The 15,673-nt window shown below is 45.4% G+C and overlaps 1 protein-coding gene, 1 long non-coding RNA gene and 1 other non-coding gene across 25 annotated transcripts in view; 1 reads left to right on the top strand and 2 right to left on the bottom strand.

The window, feature by feature from the left end:
- Window positions 1-618: 618 nt before the first annotated feature.
- On the bottom strand, window positions 619-8,106 carry LOC140712763 (uncharacterized). 2 transcript variants are annotated; one of them, XR_012094494.1, is made up of 3 exons: window positions 7,945-8,106; window positions 2,198-2,296; window positions 619-951 (listed from the first exon to the last, which is right to left on the bottom strand). It is a non-coding gene; the product is annotated as an uncharacterized lncRNA (long non-coding RNA). The 2 variants fall into 2 exon arrangements; XR_012094495.1 differs by having other exon boundaries at window positions 2,198-2,338.
- Window positions 3,144-3,276, bottom strand: LOC119624030 (small nucleolar RNA SNORD22). The gene has a single exon (XR_005240119.1). It is a non-coding gene; the product is annotated as a small nucleolar RNA SNORD22 (small nucleolar RNA).
- Window positions 7,749-15,673, top strand: part of ATF1 (activating transcription factor 1) — a 57,981-nt gene continuing 50,056 nt past the window's right edge. For 3 of the 22 annotated variants that reach the window (XM_073020743.1, XM_073020745.1, XM_073020741.1), the window contains exon 1: window positions 7,759-8,000. Coding sequence is in view for 4 of the 22 variants with exons in the window: in XM_008003233.3 (XP_008001424.1) it covers window positions 8,607-8,654 (48 nt within the window). In the remaining 18 variants the exon portion in view is untranslated. The other 19 variants (XR_012094493.1, XM_073020732.1, XM_073020730.1 and 16 more) reach the window with 18 other exon arrangements.

The following is a 15,673-nucleotide window of genomic DNA, read 5'->3' on the forward strand; positions in this document are numbered from 1 at the left end:
TCTCTAGCTTATTATAATCATGAAGTAACTTGGTCAGATTAACCCTCCTAAAGATACAAATTATAAAATTTGGACAAACTTTTTTATTTCATTTTATTTATTATTATTTTTTTGAAATGGAGTCTCACTGTGTCACCCAGGCTGTAGTGCAGTGGTGCAACCTCAGCTCACTGCAAACTCCGCCTCCCGGGTTCAATCAGTTCTGCCTGCCTCAGCCTCCCGAGTACCTGGGATTCCAGGCACCTGCCACCACGCCCAGCTAGTTTTTGTATTTTTAGTAGAGATGCAGTTTGTTGGCCAGACTGGTCTCGAACTCCTGACCTCAGGTGAAAAAGAATAACTGAACTTTAAGATAGATCAATAGATTAATCTGAAGAACAAAGAGAAAAAAGATTGGAGAAAAAAATAGTGCCTCAGAGACCTGTGGGAAAATATTAAGTGGTCTAACTTATTGTAATTGGAGTTCCAGATGGAGGAGAGAGAGAATGGGACATAAAAATCTGTGAAGAAATAATGGCAAAAGCTTCCCAGATTTGGAAAGACATACGTTTACTGACTGAAGAAGCTCAAGAAGCAGCAAGCAGTATAAATATAAAGAAAACCGCTTAGGCAGAGTCATGGGCAAACTGCTAAACTTAAATAAAGCAAAAGTCTTCAAAGAAGCCTGGGAAAATGACATATTACATACCAGATAACAATGATACAAATGATAGCCAACTTCTTATTAAACACTATGGAAGGCAGCAGAACATAGAATACATTGAGGCTGCTAGGAGTTAAAAACTGTCAATTCAGAATTCTATATCCAGTGAAACTCGTCTTCAAAAATGAAGGTGGGCCTGGCACAGTGGCTCACATCTGTAATCCCAGCATTTTGGGAGGCCGAGGCAGGAGGATCGCTTGAGCCCAGAAATTTGAGACCAGCCTGGGCAATATAGTGAGACTGCATTTCTGGGGGGAAAAAAAAAATGAAGGTGAATTCTAAATCTGTTAAAGACCATCTGTGAAAAACTCAGTAACACTCCACTTAATAGTGAAAAACTGAATGCTCTTTCTCCCTAACATTGGAAACAAGGGAAGAGAAAGTCTGTTCTCACCTCTTCTATTCAATGTTGTACTAAAGGTCTATCCAGAGCGATTAGGCAAGAAAAAGAAAGAAAAGGCACCCAGAGGAAAAGAGGAATAAAAGCTATCTCTATTCACAGATAAAATGGCTTGTACAAGAATATGCAATTAGAATAAATAGGGTGACTATAGTCAATAACTTAATTGTATATTTTTAAATAATATAATTGGATTATTTGTAGCTTAAAAGATAACTGCTTGAGGGGATGGTTACCCCATTCTCCATGATGTGCTCATTTCATATTGCATGCCTGTATCAAAACATTTCATGTACCCCAGAAATATATTCACCTACTATGTACCTACAAAAATTTTTAAAAATTTAAGAAAACACTAAAAAAAAGGAATAAGTGACTTTCACAAGGTTGAAGAATACAAGAGCAATATAAATCAATTTTATTTCTATTCACTAGCAAGGAACTTTCCAAAAATAAAATACATAAAACAATTACATTTGAAATAGCATCAAAAGGAATAAAATACAGTCTGACTTATGATGGTTCAACTTATAATTTTTCAACTTTACAATGGTGCAAAAGTGATGCAGTCAGTAGAAACCATACTTTGAGTACCCATAAAATCAATGTTTTCCACTTTCAGTATAGTATTCAATAAACTAAATGAGATAGGAAGCCATGGGTGGGGAGATGCTGGAGTAGAAGCTTGGCAGGAAGTGAGATTGGTGCCTGGCAGATGTGGCCATGATGATAAGTACTAGTTTTGAATTAGCCTTCCTTCCCTTCCCTCCTTCCCTCCCTCCCTTCCTGCCTCCCTCCCTCCTTTTTGACTGAGTTTCGCTCTTGTTGCCCAGGCTAGAGTGCAATGGCGTGATCTCAGCTCACTGCAACCTCTGCCTCCTGGGTTCAAGCAATTCTCCTACCCCAACCTCTCAAGTGGCTGGGATTAGAGGCATGCACCACCACGCCCAGCTAATTTTGTATTTTTAGTAGACATGGAGTTTCTCCATGTTGGTCAGGCTGGTCTTGAACTCCCGACCTCAGGTGATCCGCCCACCTCGGCCTCCCAAAGTGCTGGGATTACAGGCGTGAGCCACCACATCTGGCCTACTTACCTTCTTTAAAAGATGAGTGTGGCCATTAGCCTTCGGTTCTGGCATGGGATTAGGAATGGCTTACTCCAACTATCGGCCTGATTTCCAGGTCCATATCATCTACATGGAAAATATGTCAAAGAGCAGGAGCAGTGACTTCACCTGACAACATCCCAGTGGGAGGAAAAGAGAAACTGTTTATTCCTCAGGAATACTGAAGTGCCCTGGAGTAAACTGACATTCTTCTGTAACAGTGTTATTTAAAAAAAAAAAAAAAAAAAGGCTGGGCGCAGTGGCTCACACCTGTAATCCCGGCATTTTGGGAAGCAATGCTTCCCACCAAAATCCACCACCTCGGGGTGGGTGGATTGCTTGAGGCCAGGAGTTCGCGACAAGCTTGGCCAACATGGTGAAACCCCATCTCTACTAAAAACAGAAAAATCAGAGCTGGGCATGGTGGCTTACGCTTGTAAACCTAGCACTGTGGGAGGCTGAGGCATGTGGATCACCTGAGGTCAGGAGTTGGAGACCAGCCTGGCCAACATGGTGAAACCCCGTCTCTACTAAAAATACAAAAATTAGCCAGGCATGGTGGTGCGTGCCTGTAATCCCAGCTACTCAGGAGGCTGAGGCAGGAGAATCGCTTGAACCTGGGAGGCAGAGGTTACAGTGATCTGAGATCGTGTCACTGCACTCCAACCTGGGCAACAGAGTAAGACTCTGTCTCAAAAAAATATACACATATATATATATAAAGTTCTTATTGGATTGGAAAATATAAATGTACACAATATTTAACACTATGTAACCTAAGAGCAAAAGGTTGCTATTATAAAACCAGTTAAATATTTAAACAGATACCTACCATTTTTTATACATTTTGTTCTTTACTCAGACCCGGAAAAAATAAAATCAATGTTTTCAACAAGTGATGATTATTCCCTTTCTTTGTATAGAAATCTTTATCATCCCTTAGACAGTTCCTTCTGGAAAAAATCTTCCTCTTTTCCCCCAGCCAGTCCCAGTGGGTTCACCTTTAAAGGCTCCGGGTATATCGGCCAGGTATGATGGTGCATGCCTGTAATCCCAGCTACTCGGGAGGCAGGAGAATTCTTGAACCAGGGAGTCAGAGGTTGCAGTGAGCCCAGAACGCAGCACTGCACTCCAGCCTGGGCTGGACTTGGCTGGTTGATGTCAGCTACCTATTGACTTCTTGGAACTGGCACAATGAGCATATGAATCGAGCGGCCACAGTGGCAGAGGTGGAGGCTATGCATGGACTCCTACTTACTAAAACTGATTTAACTACTACTGTCTCTGAAACCTCAACTAAACACTGACAGAGACCAACAGTGAGCTCCCAATGTTGCTCACTTCAGAAGACTACTAGGCCACTTCATAGCAAGTTGACAACGTCAGGCTTCTTTCATCATAGAAGGGCCAGTGATTTGTTCTCACGTGAACAGATTTACTTTTTCCGGGTAAGGGTTTGACTCTTCTGCCCTTAGAGCTTCAGTCACCATCACTACCTGGGGGCTTAGAAAGGTGCGTGAAAGCTGCAGGCTGCTCTGACCAACATCAAGAAGGTTCCGGCCAGGCTCTGTGGCTCACACCTGCAATCTCAGCACTTTGGGAGGCTAAGGTGGATAACTTGAGCTCAGGAGCTTGAGACCAGCCTGGGCAACACAGAGGGAACCTCTCTCTATAGAAAACTTTAAAAATTAGCTGGGCGTGGTGCTGCACATCTATAGTCCCAGGTACTTGGGAGGCTAAGGTGGGAGGATAGCTTGAGCCTAGGGGGTCAAGGCTGCAGTAAGCTGAGATCGTGCGCTACTGTACTCCAGCCTGGGCGACACAGCAAGACCATCTAAAAAAATCCTACATTTATTTAGTGCTTACTATGTACTAGGCACAGCTCTAACTTTACATGTATCAAAGCAATTCAGTCTACAAAACCCTATGGGATAGGCAGTCTTATTAAATTCATTTCATTATAACCTCTCCTATTTTGGGGAAGGCGGATGGAATCTCCTTCTGTTGCCCAAGCTGGAGTGCAGTGGAGTGATCTCAGCTCACTGCAACCTCCGCCTCCCGAGTTCAAGTGATTCTCCTGCCTCAGCCTCCCAAGTAGCTAGGATTACTGGTGAACGCCACCACACCTGGCTAATTTTTTTCTTTTTTTTTTGAGACAGTCTTGCACTGTCACCTAGGCTGGACTGCAGTGGCATAATCTCAGCTCACTGCAACCTCTGCCTCCTGGGTTCAAGCGATTCTCCTGCCTTAGCCTCCTGAGTAGCTGGGACTACAGATGCGCACTAGTATGCCCAGCTAATTTTTGTAGTTTTAGTAGAGACAGGGTTTTACCATGTTGGCCAGGCTGGTCTCGAACTCCTGACCTCAGGTGATCTGCCCGCCTCGGCCTCCTAAAGTGCTGGGATTACAGGCATGAGCCAATGCGCCTGGCCACATCTCCTTTTTAACAACAAAAAAGTGTGCCAGAAGAGCCAAAGTGGTGCTACCACAGGCTTGCCCAGTTTATTTTTAAGAAACATTACTTTAGGCCGGAGGCGGTGGCTCACGCCTGTAATCCCAGCACTTTGGGAGGCTGAGGCAGGTGGATCACCTTAGGTCAGGAGTTTGAGACCAGCCTAACATGGTGAAACCCTATCTCTACTAAAAATACAAAAATTAGCCAGACGTAGTCACAAGTGCCTGTAATCCCAGCTACTCAGGAAGCTGAGGCAGGAGAGTCACTTGAACCCGGAAGGCAGAGGTTGCAGTGAGCCGAGATCCCGCTATTGCACTCCAGCCGGGGCAACAGAGCAAGACTCTGTCTCAAAAAAAAAAAAAAATTACCTTTGGTTCTAGGTTTTTCTTTCTTTTTCTTTTTTTTTTGAGGTGGAGTCTTGCTCTGTCACCCAGTCTAGAGTGCAGTAGCACAATCTCGACTCACTGCAACCTTCGCCCCCTGGGTTCAAGCGATTCTCCTGCCTCAGCCTCCCAAGTAGCTGCGATTACAGGTGTGCTCCACTATGCTCAGCTAATTTTTTGTATTTTTGGTAGAGAGGCTTTTGCCATACTGGTCTTGAACTCCTGACCTCCAGTGATCTGCCCGCCCTGGCCTCCCAAAGTGCTGGGATTACGGACTTGAGCCACCATGCCCAGCCATGGCCCTAAGTTTCTTTGTTTCTCTTTCCTTGCTTCTAAAATTAAAGATCTGTCCATCTGGTTTATGAAAGTTACTATTCAAATAAACTGCATGCATCAGAATCAAGACCTCTTTTTTTTTTTTTTCATCTAGTTATCACAATTCAGAAGACTGGTAGGCACAGCTATGACACTTCAATGAGAAAGAGAAACGGCAGAAGTATTTTTGAGGGGCAGTGTTGAACAAGCATAACTTTTTCTTCTTTTCCTCTGTCAACTGAGTTGTGGTTTTTTGGGTTTTTTTGAGACATAGTCTCACTCTGTTGCCCAGCCTGGAGTGCAGTGGTGCGATCTCGGCTCACCACGAACTCCGTCTCCTGGCTTCAAGCGATTCTCCTGTCTCCGCCTCCCGAGTAGCTGGGACTATAGGCTCATGCCACCACGTCCGGCTAATTTTTGTATTTTCAGTAGAGACGGAGTTTCGCCATATTTGTCAGGCTGGTCTCGAACTCCTGACCTCAGGTGATCCACCCGCCTCAGCCTCCCAAAGTGCTGGGATTACAGGCGTGAGCCACCGCGCTCGGCCCCTCCCCTGCTTTTTACTGATCAACTTTTGTTAAGCATTCTGTGCTCCACGGAAGAAAAACCCAAACACCAAAGATCAGTAAACTCGTACAACCAGCCTTCCAGCCATCAATATTCTGGATTCCAGAATGACTGAGGGTGGACTTTGTTAATCATTGAAGGCTGATATCTGAGACACTCTTCCCCTCCCTTACCTTTATAGGCCACTTTTCTCTCAGTAATGCTGAAACACTGACTTAACAGTTGTTTCCCGGTCTAGCATTTAATAGGTAATCAATAATGTTTGCTGAATGTCAATAGCTAAACGTTAGTGACCTCTTAAAAGGGTCTAACAGAGTAAATCTTCGGCTTTACATCACATTCTTCGATCCAAAGGGCCCAAAATAGGAAAAGCTCTCTCCACTAAATCAGTTTCCTAAATTAGGGATCTCAAACTAGCAAAATTTCAGAAAACTTTTGGAACTTTCTGTCAAGAGCATACTAAAAAAATTTATCTTTTGTTGTTTACTATCATTAAAACCATAAAACAGCATTTTGCAAGGAAATTTTAAAAATTAAGAATAAGGCATAATTCCTTTTCCAGAGAGGTAGACACAAAAATATTCTGAAAAGTTTTTGTAATGCATTAAAACAACAGCATAACAGTTTATTAACACTCTGTTACGTTTCTTTTTTCTTTTCTTTTCTTTTTTTTTTTTTTTTTTTTTTTTTTGAGACGGAGTTTTGCTCATGCTGCCCAGGCTGGAGTGCAATGACGTGATCTCGGCTCACCGCAACCTCTGCCTTCCGGGTTCAAGCGATTCTCCTGCCTCAGCCTCCCGAGTAGCTGGGATTACAGGCATGCGCCACCACACGCGGCTACTTTTGTATTTTTTTTAGTAGAGACGGGGGTTTCTCCGTGTTGGTCAGGCTGGTCTCGAACCCCCGATCTCAGGTGATCCGCCCGCCTGGGCCACCCAAAGTGCTGGGATTACAGGCGTGAGCCACCGCGCCCAGCCACCTTGTTACGTCTCATTGTAAATCCGTTTCTGTAGAAAATCCTTCCACATGGGTTAAAGGACACAACTCAATGTTACTTTATGGGATTAAGAAAACCCTGAGTAAGGCCGGGCGCGGTGGCTCACGCCTGTAATCCCAGGACTTTGGGAGGCCGAAGCGGAGGATCACTTGAGCCCAGAAGTTTAAGACCAGCCTGAGCAACATAGTGAGTCCTCTTCTCTTCAAGCCGAGGGTAGTGGCGCGCGCCTGTGGTCCCAGCTACCCCAGAGGCTGAGGTTGGAGAATCGCTTGAATCCCAGGGTTGGAGGCTGCAATGGGTCGAGATCGCGCCACTGCACTACAGCCTGGGCCACAGAGCGAGACCCCCGTCTCAATCTCGGGGAAAAAAAAAAAAAAAAGACTCCATCTCCATTAAAAAAAAAAAAAAATATATATATATATATATATATATATATATATATATAAAAAATAAAGGCTGAGGAAGGAGAACAAGCCGGCGTCGGTCAACGTCAACTGGCCGGAGTTGAGTTGACAGCGCCGCCACTCATCGATGAAACGGCCTCCTGCGAGCACCCAGCTGCTCATGGCCTCCGGAAGCGGACGTGAGGCGGGGCGGGGCGGGGCAGGGTACCGCTCCTAAGGAGAAACGGAACCGCGGGCAGCCTCCCTCTCTCCCGGTAGCGTCAGGAACGCGTTCCGAGACACCCCTAGCCACAAGTCAGGACCGCGTACAAGATGGCGGCGCGTCACGTGGGCAGCGCGGTGACGCAGGACGGCGGCCCGCGCGGAGGCAGCGCCGTAGCTTCTCCCCAGCGCACACTTGTACTCAGTTTTGCCCCCCCCCCGCCCCCGCCCCCGCCCCCGGCCTGGTGTAGATCATGCCGCCAGTGGCAGCCCTGACTGCCGAGCAAACGGTACCTTAGGACAGTTGGCTGTTAAGTGACACTAATTCTCCCCGCCCCACCTGACCCCCGAGAAGGAGGCTAGTCCCCCGCTGCGTGAGGGGGTGGGGACGTGGGTAGTGAATTCCGATCTACCTGGGAGGGGGGAGTGGAAGTTCCCGCCCTGGAGAGCGGCGAGGCAGCAGCCACAGGTAAGTGGGGGGCGGGGAGGGACGTGCCCCGTGGCCCGGGCGGCGAAGGACGCGGGAACGTGGCGCCGGCGGGGACGCAGAGCGGGTCGCGCGCCGAGTGGGGGTCGCGCGCGGTGGTGGCGGTGGGGGAGGGGCGCAGCGGAAGGGGGAGGGGCCGCCCGCGCTTCCGGCCCCCGCGCCGTGGTGCTGCGCTGAGCCCTTCCACTAGTGTGTCGCGTTCCCCTCGCTCCCAAATAAAAGTAAAGCTGGAAACCGCCCGCCGCGGGGTGGCTTTTGCCTCAGGAGCCGTCCTTTGCGGTCGCAGGCGCGAGCTCTCCGTGGGAGGTTTCGAGGTTGGGCCAGGAGCCTGGCAGACGGCGGCGCGGCTATGGCCTCGGCGCGGTGTCCGCCGAGCGGAACCCGGGTCTGGTTAACCCCGCGACAGGGTCCTCTAAGCGCGTCGGCGCTGGCGACCCTGAGGGAAGAGGTGCCCATTATCCTCCTGGAGCTTGCAGTGTAGCGGGCAACAGAAGCACGGCATCGCGCACGCCCCAGACAATTCTGGAGAGATGTGCCTGGCAGCGGAGACAGAGTGGGGACAGTAGGCGGCTTTCCCACCGCCTGGGAATGACACATGGGTGTCTGTTCCCTTTTGGATGGGCGACCCAGCCGAGGGTGACTTTCTCTTTTGTCTTGTATGTCATAAAACGAAGCCCGGCATTTCTCAGTTTCATCGATGCTTTGCAGCGGGCCGCTGAATCGCTTTGAAATGACTGCAATGTGAAATGTCTGGTTGTGGAGTTAGTGTTTTGGAGAGCGTTGATTGGGCGGGTGGTACTCTTTGAGAACCTTTAGGCTTTAGAAGCTCGGCGTGGATCTGGCAGGCATCTTTGTCAAACTGGCCTCACCAGTGATGAGTCTGTAGGTATTTATGTCGCAGAATGCATTTTAACCTGAGGTTTTTGTTAACAGAAATGCGTTCTTCTAAAATGCTGTGTTTTCTTTGGAGTTTATCATGTGCAGTTACCTCCGTGTCTTAATTAGAATCAATACTGTTCCCCTAAAGTCGAACGTGTTAGCTCTTTAATACTTGCCATTATCTTTTAGGTTTGGTCTGTGAGCTATCTGTCCATTCCTACCCGATCACCAGCAGGTGGCAGTCCCTTCTGACTTTAAATATAGGCTGTGCTATCTTTGCCAGTTTTTTGGGGTTTTTTGTTTTGTTTTGTTTTTAAATAGAGATGGTGTCAGAGGCGTGTGAACCAGAACAACTCCATCTTAAACAGGAGCTGGGTAAAATGAGGCTGAAACCTACTGGACTGCATTCCCAGACAGTTAAGGCATTCGAAGTCACAGGAGGAGACAGATCAGCACAAAATACAGGTGGTAAAGACCTTGCTGATAAAATAGGTTGCAGTAAAGAAGCCGGCCAAAACCGACATGGCCCCAAGAGGGACCTCTGGTCATCCTCACTGCTACACTCCCATCAGTGCCATTTACAAATCCTATGGCAACGTCAGGAAGTTATCTTTTATGGTCTAAAAAGGGAAGGCGTGAATAGTCCACCCCTTGTTTAGCATATCACTGAGAAACAGCCATAAAAATGGGTAACCAGCAGGCCTCGGGGCTGCTCTGTCTATGGAGTAGCCATTATTTTTATTCCTTTACTTTCCTCATAATTTTGCTTTTACATCGCACTGTGGACTTGCCCTGAATTATTTCTTGTGCGAGATCCAAGAACCCTCAGTTGGAGTCTGGATCGGGATTCCTGTCCTGTAACATTTCGGGCGACCACAAAGGGACTATAGTGCAGAAACCCTGACCCAATGGCTACCTTTGGGTAAGTGTGGGGGTCCTGTAACATATTTGTGGTGGCCGCAGAAGCGACTATACTGCAGAAACAACAGTATTTATGTCTAGGAGTCTCTCCTAAGACACAGTGGGTTAGAGGCCCCTCTTAATAAAAGGCAAGGACACTTGACCGACCCTGGGTTGGAGGCCCTTCTAAGATGTAGGGAGTTAGAGTCCCCTCTGAGTTAAGTCCCTCTCAGCTAAGAACAGGTTTGGCACTATGGGATGTTAACTGCTGTTCTTTTTGGATTAATCTGTCTTACGCTGTTTGTTGATGGCTGTGGGTGACAGGGTTAGGTATGTACAGGATCGTGGGACATGGGGAGCTTTTTCCTCCCTAAAAGGGGAAACTTGAGAGCTGATGGGACTGCTGGAAAAGGCTCATTTGCTACGGACAAGCGGCGTCTTGAAGTTTTCATTGTCGGCTGCAATGAGTGGGTCTTTTTCTCTGGCCTCCCTAAGCTCATCAGCTTCCCCACCCTGCTACAGGCAATACTTTTCTTCTCTACTTCGAGTTTCTTATGTTTTCTATTACTCAGGGCGACCACCTTGCCTAGAGACTACATATTGAAATTCCAAGTCGGAGGTTGAATTAAAGATGACAGGCCCATCTGGGGGCAGATTTAAGCCTTGCTAGTTTGATATTGGGTGCTAAGCGGAGTGGCTGATGTCTTTGTTTTATCACACGTATTTTGCTCTGGCCAGAACGAAAAAAAGATAATTTTCCTTTATGATACGACTTGGCCCCCAGGGCAGTGATGCCGCGAGCTTGAACACTAGGACCACTAAGGGAAAGGGAGCCCAGAAGCCTGGGATGCTGGCAAAAGGGTAAGAATTTATTACCAGTCACATTTCTGGCTTCTCTCTCACCGTACAAATGGTTAAGTGAATGGTTTAAAAAAAAAAAAAAAAAAAAAAATCAGCCTGGCATGGTGGCTCATGCCTGTAATCCCAGCACTTTGGGAGACTGAGGCGGGTGGATCCCCTGAGGTCAGGAGTTTGAGACTAGCCATGGCCAACATGGTGAAACCCTGTCTCTGCTAAAAATACAGAAAATTAGCCTGGTGTGCAGGCACGTGTGCCTGTAGTCCTAGCTACTTGTATGGAGGCTGAGGCAGGAGAATTGCTTGACCTGGGAGGCAGAGGTTGCACTGAGCTGAGATAGCACCATTGTACTCCAGCCTGGGCGACACAGCCAGAGTCTGTCTCAAAAAAAAAATATTAATAATAATAATGAATAAATCAGTGTTTATCTCCTCTGTAAAGTTTTGATTAATGTGAAAAAGAATTCTAAGGCTAGTCTTAAGCTGGTGTATTTTGTGCTTTGAATTCATTTTTCTGTGTCAAAGGGTACTTTAGGATAAAACACAGGCTTAGAACACCTGTAAGTGGATCATGAGGTCAGAAGATCGAGACCATCCTGACCAACATGGTGAAACCCCATCTCTACTAAAAATACAAAAATTAGCTGGGTGTGGTGACGTGCGCCTGTAGTCCCAGCTACTCGGGAGGCTGAGGCAGGAGAATCTCTTGAACCCAGGAGGCGGAGGTTGCAGTGAGCCGAGATTGTGCCACTGCATCCAGCCTGGCAACAGAGTGAGATTCTATCTCAAAAAAAAAAGCCCGCTTTTCAAGATGACCCAGCAAGCTGGTCAGTAACATACTTGGCTGCAGGTCCCTGAAACAAATGAAAGATTGGTGAAGTCTCCACCTTGTTTTATGTCCTTGGAAACTTGACCTTTTAACCTTGTGGTGGTACTTTCTTTTGGTCCCCATCTTCAGGGAACAGGAATTTCAGGGTTCATGTCATAGTTAGCTCTAAAAATCATGTTAAGTAGTTAAAAGCCGTTATAATATAAGCTCAAAATTAACTACTCTAGACTCCTTCTGGGAAAGTGAAGAGACCGCCCTGTGCTGTAGCTCAGTAGCTAAGCTCGTGCACTTTCTTTTTTTTTTTTTTTTTTTTTTTTTTTTTAGTTGGAGTCTCGCTCTGTTGCCCAGGCTGGAGTGCAGTGGCACGATCTTGGCACACTGCAATCTCCACCTCCCAAGTTCAAGTGATTTGCCTGCCTCAGCCTCCCAAGTAGCTGGGACTACAGGTGTGTGCCACCACGCCGAGCTAATTTTTGTATTTTTAGTACAGATGGGGTTTCATCATATTGGGCAGGCTGGTCTCAAACTCATGACCTCAGGTGATCTGCCTGCCTCAGCCTCCTAAAGTGCTGGGATTACAGGCATGAGCCACTGCACCCGGCCACTTTCACGGCAGCAGTCCGGGTTCAGTTCCCCATCTAGGAAGTAAGTCGTTTCTGGTTTAATATCTGTGTGACCTTATCTATTCTCTTCTCTGTGAACTGTTTTATATTTTCGTTTTTCTAAACACCTGGGAGGTTACCTTTGATAAAGTTCAAAAGCCGGAAATACCAGCCATTTGGCATAGAAACTTCTAAAAGGACTTTATTAAAGAGTGCTATTGTTAAAATCAGTTTAATTAAAAGCAGATGTTCAAGCTGTAACAGTCTGGACTCCTTGGGAAAAACAAAGCATCAGAGACCCCTTTCTTGGCCCTGTTCTTCCAAGGGCTCCACCCCGAATCCAGTAATTCAATTAAGAAATTTAAAAACTGGCAGATGAAAAATCTTACAACCACTGTAGTCATCATCTTCTGTCTTTCTGTGTAGCTATATAGGTGTTGTGTGTAATATATATATAAAAGAACTCTGATCGGCTTAAACAAAAACATTTAAATCAAATATTTTGAAAGCAAAATAAAAACTAATGCCTTTTAGTTCATGTAACTTTAGTAATCTTTGGGAAAGAAAAACAGCTTTAAAATTATTGATAAAAATGTTAGTCTTAAGTATGCAGGTCAGGTACTAAGTTTGTTAAATGATTTAAGGCCATAAACTGTTTCAATGACTTTTTTTTTCTTTCTTTCTTTTTTTTGTTTTGTTTTGAGACAGAGTCTCGCTCTGTTACCCAGGCTGGAGCGCAGTGGTGCAATCTCGGCTCACTGCAAGCTCCGCCTCCCGGGTTTACGCCTTTCTCCTGCCTGAGCCTCCCAAGTAGCTGGGACTACAGGCGCCTGCCACCACGCCCGGCTAATTGTTTTGTATTTTTAGTAGAGACAGGGTTTCACTGTGTTAGCCAGGATGGTCTCCATCTCCTGACCTCGTGATCTACCCGCCTCGGCCTCCCAAAGTGCTGGGATTACGTGAGCCACCATACCCAGCCTGTTTCTTTGACTTTTAAAAATTGTTCAATTTACCCTACCTTAAAGCCATTAGATTATAGATAAGGCCTGGGGACATGTGGAGTTAGCCACACCCCTAGCTGTGCTGAAGAGTCAGCTCTTATCTGCACTTCTGCCTGGTGTGTCCTAGGCTAGGCTCCACACCTAGTACATAATTAAAATTCCTTACTAACCAGGGTTTTCACCAAAAGTAAAAGTCGCTAAAAGTTAAAATTGGAACATGTGATTGAGACTGTTGAAGAGTCAGTTTTACATGTAAGGTGTGTAAGGAAAGTAGAATGTACTTTTGGTAAAAGATTATAAGAAGGCATGGAAATGTAGGGGTTTTTTGGCTTAAGGGTTAAAGAATTGTTCTAAGTTGGCCGGGCGCAGTGGCTCAAACCTGTAATCCCAGCACTTTGGGAGGTTGAGGCAGGCGGATCACCTGAGGTTAGGAGTTTGAGACCAGCCTGGCCAACGTGGTGAAACCCCATCTCTACCAAAAAATACAAAAGTTAGCTGTTGGGCATGGTGGTGCGCACCTGTAGTCCCATCTATTCCAAAGGCTGAGGCAGGAGAAGTGCTTGAACCTAGCGGGGGAGGCTGCAGTGATCCGAGATTGTACCATTGCACTCCATCCAGCCTGGGTGCCAGAGCAAGATTCCATCTCAAAAAAAAAAAAAAAAAAAAAAGTCATACAGGAGGCATTATCAAATATGAAATGGTGTTTTGCTTTGTGTTATATTTACATAACTATATTATTGGTATATGTTCCAAAGTTATGGAAAACTCCTGTAATTCTAATATGATTTAGTGTGTGTTACTAATTATAATCGTGATGCAAAATATTGTGTGCCACAGAAGTAACCACATTTCCTTATCATTTGTGGCTTTAATAGTGACTCTCCTAAAACTTTTTATCATCCACAGACAATTGCTGTCTTGTTTTAATCCTGTTTAGAAGATGGTTTATAATCAGCTATAGAACTCTAGCAGGTGTTCTTTTTGTTTTTTTTGAGACAGAGTCTTGCTCTGTCACCCAGGCTAGAGTGCAGTGGTGCTATTTCGGCTCACTGCAAGCTCTGCCTCCCGGGTTCATGCCATTCTCCTGCCTCAGCCTACTGAGTAGCTGGGACTACAGGCACCCGCCACTGTGTCCGGCTAATTTTTTGTATTTTTAGTAGAGATGGGGTTTCACCGTGGTCTGGATCTCCTGACCTTGTGATCCGCCCGCCTCGGCCTCCCAAAGTGCTGGGATTACAGGCGTGAGCCACCACGCCCGGCCAGCAGCTGTTCTTAAATGCAGGTTTCTAATAACTTTGGAAATTGTAACATTAGAATAGAGGAAACAACTTTCAGAACTCTCGTGAAGAGCTAGAATGTTCATGAATATCAAATGAAACAGTTAACTGAATCAGCTGAACCAATAGAAAACTGAAGTAATCTCTTTAACTTGGATTAAAATGCTGCTGATCCTTTTTTGTTTTTCAGAGTCAAGGAAACTTTTCATTGGAGCTATTTACAGTTTGTAGCAATTGAGTAAAGTATATTGCTGTGAACGAAATTTGGAACATATTTGTTTCTCTATATCAGATTTCTCCAGAATTTAGAAACTAGTTGTGAGTATTCTTAACTTATGGCAATGTAGTTATTCACATAAGTGCAATAAGAATCTGTTTTCTTTTGTAACAGGATACAATTGGAGAAATTGGTTATTTTACCAAGGCTTTGACTGGAATGGTGTGCTTTCCTTTAAGGAATCAAACTTGACTTGTAGAGCCAATAAAAGTCCTTTGGGGAACTAGTCTCATACCTTGCCTACACAGTTCCTGTACGAGGTTTCTGACCTATGGTAAGTAAAGAATGTCACTTTCTCACCTGTCCAGGAACCCCAAGTTATCTTGGGACCTCAAAAGGAGAGAAATTTACCCAACTTATAGGTATTTGAGGATACAAACCCATGTCAGGGCTCGGCTTTTAAAAAAGTCTTATCTGAGATTCCTTATGAAACAGAGTTCCATCAAAGCCAATTAAAAAGCCTATGTGAAAAATCATTATTCTTGCTGCACTTTATACAAACAATCAGGCCAAGTATAATAAAGCAAATCAGTCTTACTGTAATTTGTCTTTAGTAAAAATGGGAAACTGGAAAGAGAAATACTATGTTTCAAAAACTGTGGTACGCTTGTTATTAAATTCTAGTCTCCTTAATTGTTTTTAAGTTTGTTTCTGCAATTTAGGCTAACTCTGCTTATTCTTGTAAACCAACCAGTAATCTCTAACTGTTGCTCGGAAGAAACAAGAGGGATGGGTAATTTAAAAATCTGGATAAGTATTCTAATTCTGGGCACATTACAATCAGCTAACAACCCTGTATCAGCTTAGTTCCAACAGTTGCCCAGTTAATGAAAAGCCTTCTAATTTAGTTTTTTACTTGGAATAACTTTACTTGTTTTGCTTTACTCTTCTTTTTTTTTTCTTTCTTTTTGAGACAGAGTCTTGTTCTGTTGCCCAGGCTGGGCTGCAGTGGCATCATCTTGGCTCACTGCGGCCTCCACCTCCCAGGTTCAAGCGATTCTCCTGCCTCAGCTTCCCAAGTAGCTGGAATTAC

The sequence above is a fragment of the Chlorocebus sabaeus genome, chromosome 11 (genome assembly GCF_047675955.1).
Source record: "Chlorocebus sabaeus isolate Y175 chromosome 11, mChlSab1.0.hap1, whole genome shotgun sequence".
Taxonomy (NCBI): domain Eukaryota; kingdom Metazoa; phylum Chordata; class Mammalia; order Primates; family Cercopithecidae; genus Chlorocebus; species Chlorocebus sabaeus.